The sequence below is a fragment of the Mastomys coucha genome, unplaced genomic scaffold (assembly GCF_008632895.1).
Source record: "Mastomys coucha isolate ucsf_1 unplaced genomic scaffold, UCSF_Mcou_1 pScaffold20, whole genome shotgun sequence".
Classification (NCBI taxonomy): Eukaryota; Metazoa; Chordata; class Mammalia; order Rodentia; family Muridae; genus Mastomys; species Mastomys coucha.
The window spans coordinates 3085501-3090670 of record NW_022196903.1 but is presented as its reverse complement, the minus strand read 5'-3'; the positions used below and the strand labels follow the sequence as shown (position 1 = coordinate 3090670).

General features: G+C 35.9%; 1 protein-coding gene across 1 annotated transcript in view; it reads left to right on the top strand.

The window, feature by feature from the left end:
- Positions 1–4875, top strand: part of Sem1 (SEM1 26S proteasome complex subunit) — a 22034-nt gene extending 17159 nt beyond the window's left edge. The window contains exons 2-3 of the mRNA XM_031381135.1: positions 2627–2720; positions 4673–4875. Of these exons, the coding sequence (XP_031236995.1) occupies positions 2627–2720; positions 4673–4715 (137 nt within the window). The 3' untranslated portion in view covers positions 4716–4875. The remainder of the gene's footprint in view (positions 1–2626; positions 2721–4672) is intronic.
- The last annotated feature ends 295 nt before the right edge of the window (positions 4876–5170 follow it).

The window sequence follows — 5170 nt, the reverse complement described above, 5'->3', positions numbered from 1 at the left end:
GAGCTGGTGGAGGAGGAGGTGGTGGTGGTGGTGGTGGTAGAGGTGGAGGTGGTGGTGGAGGGTGGGGGTTCTTAAATGCATGAGTACAGCCTATATCTGTCTAATGTCACTTGTACGTGCTTGTTTTCAGGGCTATTTGGCACTGCTGAGCGTTTCCCTGGGGAAACTGTTCTCCAGCTCTCAGCACTCCTTAGTTGTTTGTAGCTCTTTATTTAGTGTTGAAGAGGCCTCATGAGCTTTCCCCTTCCATGTTAGCATGTCTAATGATGTTCTTGTTCAGGTCTTGTTTAGCTGTGTTGGTGAGGTTCATGGGTGTAGTTTCTGATGGTATTAAGAGGCACAATCTTACAACAGACTTCCTGTTCCTTTGCTTTACAGTCTGTGTCACCTCTTTTCTGGAATGATCCATGAACCTTAGGAATTGGATTGCAGATATATCATTTGGTGCTGGACACAGTCATTTGCTGTCTGTACTTCATCAGTTGGGGTTTTCTGTAATAGTCTCCATTTGTTGAAAAGCAGTTTCTATGATAAGGAGAACTTTTTTGTGGGTATATATATAAATATTTAGAATGTAGTTAGGGGTCAGTTGTGCTGGTTGAGTAAAGTGGTGGCTATGACTTCAGTAGCCCTGGCTAGTTGGCTAATTTTCCTGTACCAAGCATGTTTTCCCTCTTGTTCAGCAGGTCTTAAATCCAATTCTAGAGTGTTTGGCTTACCATCAACTGTGCATGCTTAGGGTTATGGTGTCAGGCTGGTCATCATTATGGTTCATAGGCACTATAGCTGGGTAGGACTGTTGGTTGCTCCTTCCTTTGGAAACTTGCATGGTACCTACTGATACTGTGAAATATATTCCTCAGGCAGGAAGTGAATGTTCTCAGATCACAGCCAGTTCAAGTCCTCTGGTCCATGGGCCCTAAGTGCATAGTGTCCTCGGCAATAGGGGCTTATCTTGTCTACTGTTAATGTTCATTCTAGACTAAAGGTAATAGGAATAGAAGATCAAGTTTCGAAATATTGTAGGAGCTAAATAAGCAGAATTTAGTGCTTTTATAGAAAAGAAATTTTAGGGTGATTCCTCTGCTTTTCCTTCTTTAGGCCAGTTAGATTTTAGATTTGTGTTAAGAGTCAGTTACACATAGAATTAGAAGGTGTAAAGAATAGTTTTAACAGTGGAGATATATTTGGAAATCAACAGTGTATTGCTGAACTGTTACTGAAGGATATACTAAAAGTAGAGGATGAATCAGGGATGAAGTTTCTAATTTAGGCATTCCATAAGTTAGTATGGAGTTCAAAAGCACAGAGAAAATGATTTTAGAGATGGCTTCCTAGAAATACTAACTAAATATTTGGTTGTATAAAGCTAACTAATTGATTAGTCCTTTGCTTGAATAATTGCTTTAGAGCTTCTGTACTGTCAGTATTGTTTTAGCAATATATATTTATTTTTGTACGTGTGCGTATACATATATGCAGAGTGTGTACACAGGTGTGCAGAGGCCAGAGTTGAATGTCAGCAGTCTTTCTCTGTTCTTCTTAACTCCATCCCCCTCACTGATCCAGGAACTCACCATTACAGGCCACACCACAGGTGCTGAGTGCAAACTCATTTCCTTATGCACGCACACTTGACAGAGCAATCTCTCCAACCCCTCAATAGACAATTACCCTCTATAAGAATGCCTAGAGATATGGGTGTTTTTCTGATTCTAAGTATAGCTGAAATCTATCTAAGCCTGACCTTTTCAGCCAAAAGGAAAGAGGAAAAAGTACAAAAATTAAAGTAAAACCAGCAATACTCTCCCTCCCCCTGTGCATATTTAGGTTTTTCCTTCTATCAAAACTCAAGTGGGGCTTCCCAGTGTGCATCTGCCATTTCAGTACCTGGGATATGGAGGCAGGGAGATCAAGAATGCAAGGGTACACTCCCAACATGATGGCTTTAACACCACTCTTGATCTGGATGAGATCCTCTCTCAAAAACTTCTAAGTTTTGTATTGCTTTCTCTTTGCTAAATGTTAGTGGTAGCTTATTATTTGAATATGTTTCTTTTTTAATTCTTAGAAGATTTCATACAATGTATTTTGATCGTATTCATCCTTTCCCCCAAATACTTCCCAGATTTACCTCCTTCCCTATTCTACCCAACCCAACTTTGTGTCTTTTTTTTCCCACACCCATCAATCCAGTATGTGCTTCCTGTATATTCTGAACGTTTTACCTTCCTCTAGAATGTGGTCAACTTAACTCTAGGCTCCTAAGAAAAACTGAATCTTACTCTTAAAGCGGCTATCAATTGCCAGCAGCTCCTCAGCTAGGCCTAGGAACCCATGTCCACATCCCATCTTGATGTTGGATTTGATACGGTTGAGTTTCCTTGAGGCTGGTGTGTACTGACAAAATCACTTGAATTCATTGTGTGCAGCTGCCCTGTTATGTATGAAGAAGGTGAGAACAAGAGAGCAAACGTTGCAGATTTATAGGGGGAAATTACAATTTTTCTTAAGTAAATTGTAAGTTGTTTTGTTTTATTTTTGAGTTGGGAGGTACATAATGGCAAACTTAAATGTTTGTGGAATAACCTATGAGAAATACTTAGACATCTCTTTCCATTTTCAGACTGGGCTGGCTTAGATGAAGATGAAGATGCACATGTCTGGGAGGATAATTGGGATGACGACAATGTAGAAGATGACTTCTCTAATCAGTTACGGTAGGTTTTCAGCCACATTTTTATTGTAGTTCAGTATTAATTTTAAACATGGAATAACCACCTTCCATAGATAGTTGTCCTCTTAAAACTTGTGAGATACTTCTTTCATATGTAAAATCAGACATATTACCTTTGGACTTTTAAACAGGAATATTTTAGGAAATTGCATACAGCTTCTGTTCCTTTTAAAAAGGTAGTTAAATAGAAGCATATTTACTATTTCTCATGAACTGGATCCTGTCAACATGCATTTACAACCAGTGTTGAATAACTGAGCAGAAATTAGAATCAAAGAACTAATTTGGGAATTCAATAAGTGATTCTCAATTTTTGGAGATTGGAGTTATAGTAGTCTACTTTATTGTATTTGATACAAGTTCACCTGCTTTGCCTATTCTGGACATTTCATATAAATGCTATTATAAAAGATGTGTCCTTGTGTATCTAGCTTCTTCTATTTAACATAGTCTTTCCCAAATTCAGAAATATTGTAGTATATAGCAGTACTTTATTCTTTATAACTCAGTAATTCTCTAATGTAGGATATACCATATTTTATGTGCTTGCCAGTTGGGGGACATTTTTACTTTTTAATATGCAGTGTATAATGTGCTGCTTTGAGCACACATGGGCATGAATTTGAGCATCTATTTTCAGGTTTTGGGGAATTTGAAGTGACATTTCTGGGTTGTATGGTAATTCTGTTTTAACTTTTTAAAGAACTGTCAGACTTGTCTATAATCACTGAGAAGTTTTCCCAATAGCAATGATAAGACATGTTATTATTCATTTATTTTTCTTTAAATCTTGTAAGTAAAGGCTATGAAGCAGTATCTCCTTGTAATTTCAATTTTAATTTCCCTGGTGACTAAGGCTTTTGTGTACTTGACCGTGTATAACATTTGGGAGAAGGGAGAGTCTGTTTATTCTTGGTATTAAAGCCTTGTCAGATAGCCTGCAGGTTGTCTCTTACTTTGTTATGTTATTTTCAAAATTTAAAATTTTGGTGGTCAAGTTTATTTTTTCTTTTCTTACTTACACTTTTGGCATCAAAACTCATTATTAAATTGATAGTGAAGATTTATCCCTTAACTTTCTTGAAGAATTATATAGGTAACCTCTTACTATTAAGCCTTCAATTCATTTTGAATGAATTTTGGCATATGATGTGTGTATAACTCACTTTTACATGTGAGCATCCAGGTTTCCCAACACCATTTGTTGAACAGGAACTATCTCCCTTCCTTATATAGTTATACTTTGTTGGGGTGATTGTACAATTGATAAAATTTTATGTGAACTTTGCAAGTCTCAAAGTTTGGGTGAAATGTCTAAAAATACACCTGAATGGTAGTGTGTCCAGCTTACAGGCATGATTTTAGTCCTCTCCATCCAAACAGCCAAGCCAACAAAGCTTACAATAGGGATTGGGAAGAGGGGTCACTGATTTAGATACTTGCTGCTCTTGAAGGACCAGACTCAATTTCTGATACCTAAAAGTGACTCCCAACCTTGTGTGATTACATTTCTGTGGGACTCAGCACCCTCTTTTGACTTTTGTGGGCAGTAGGCATACAAGCAATATACACATATGCATGTAGGCAAAACTTCATATACATAAAATAATTACATCTGAAAGAATATTTTAAATTCTATTTAAATATACATTAGAAATAGGACTTTATAGTACAGTATTCCTTGGAGAATAGTAAATAGTCTTTCATTTATTTTCTAAGTAGGTTTATATATGAGAAAATTAATGAAAATAAAATATAATTAGAGGATAAACAAATTAACTGATACCCAACTTTCTTCTTATGGTTTGATTTTAGGAACTAAAATCAAGCTATTTTGTAATGTTTTAAGCTAGTGACCCAAGCTTAATTTAGTTATTCTGTCTTAAAAGCAGCTTAGAAAAATTGCTAACCCTGTTCTTCTTTGTCTTGTTGCAGTGCCGAGCTGGAGAAGCATGGTTACAAAATGGAGACCTCATAGCATCCAGGAATGTCCAAGAACCTTAACCATGGACTCTACCATAGTCTAGGACAGAGAAACCAGGACGGGATACTTTAAAGAACATGTTTATTTCATTATTTGCTTGGGTTTATTTTTGGTTTATAATGAAATAAATAAATAAATAAATGTTTTGATCTAATCTTTTTGGTTCAGATGTTTTGATCTTTTGCCTCTATTGCTAAATTTTATATTCATAATATTTAAGAAACATATTGTCCCAGTAAAGTCCACATAATAAAATTTTTTAATATTAATCAAACAGTCAGATGTTGGGATTCATCAGATTTCCATATCCGATTTTAGAAGATGTTTCTGTTATATGACATTAAACTTTAATGTCTTTTGTGTTTCTTTTACTAAAATATTAATCATTTTAAATATCTGTAATTTACTTAGTTTCTGAGCCATTAATAATGTTCTTAAGTGGTTAGTAG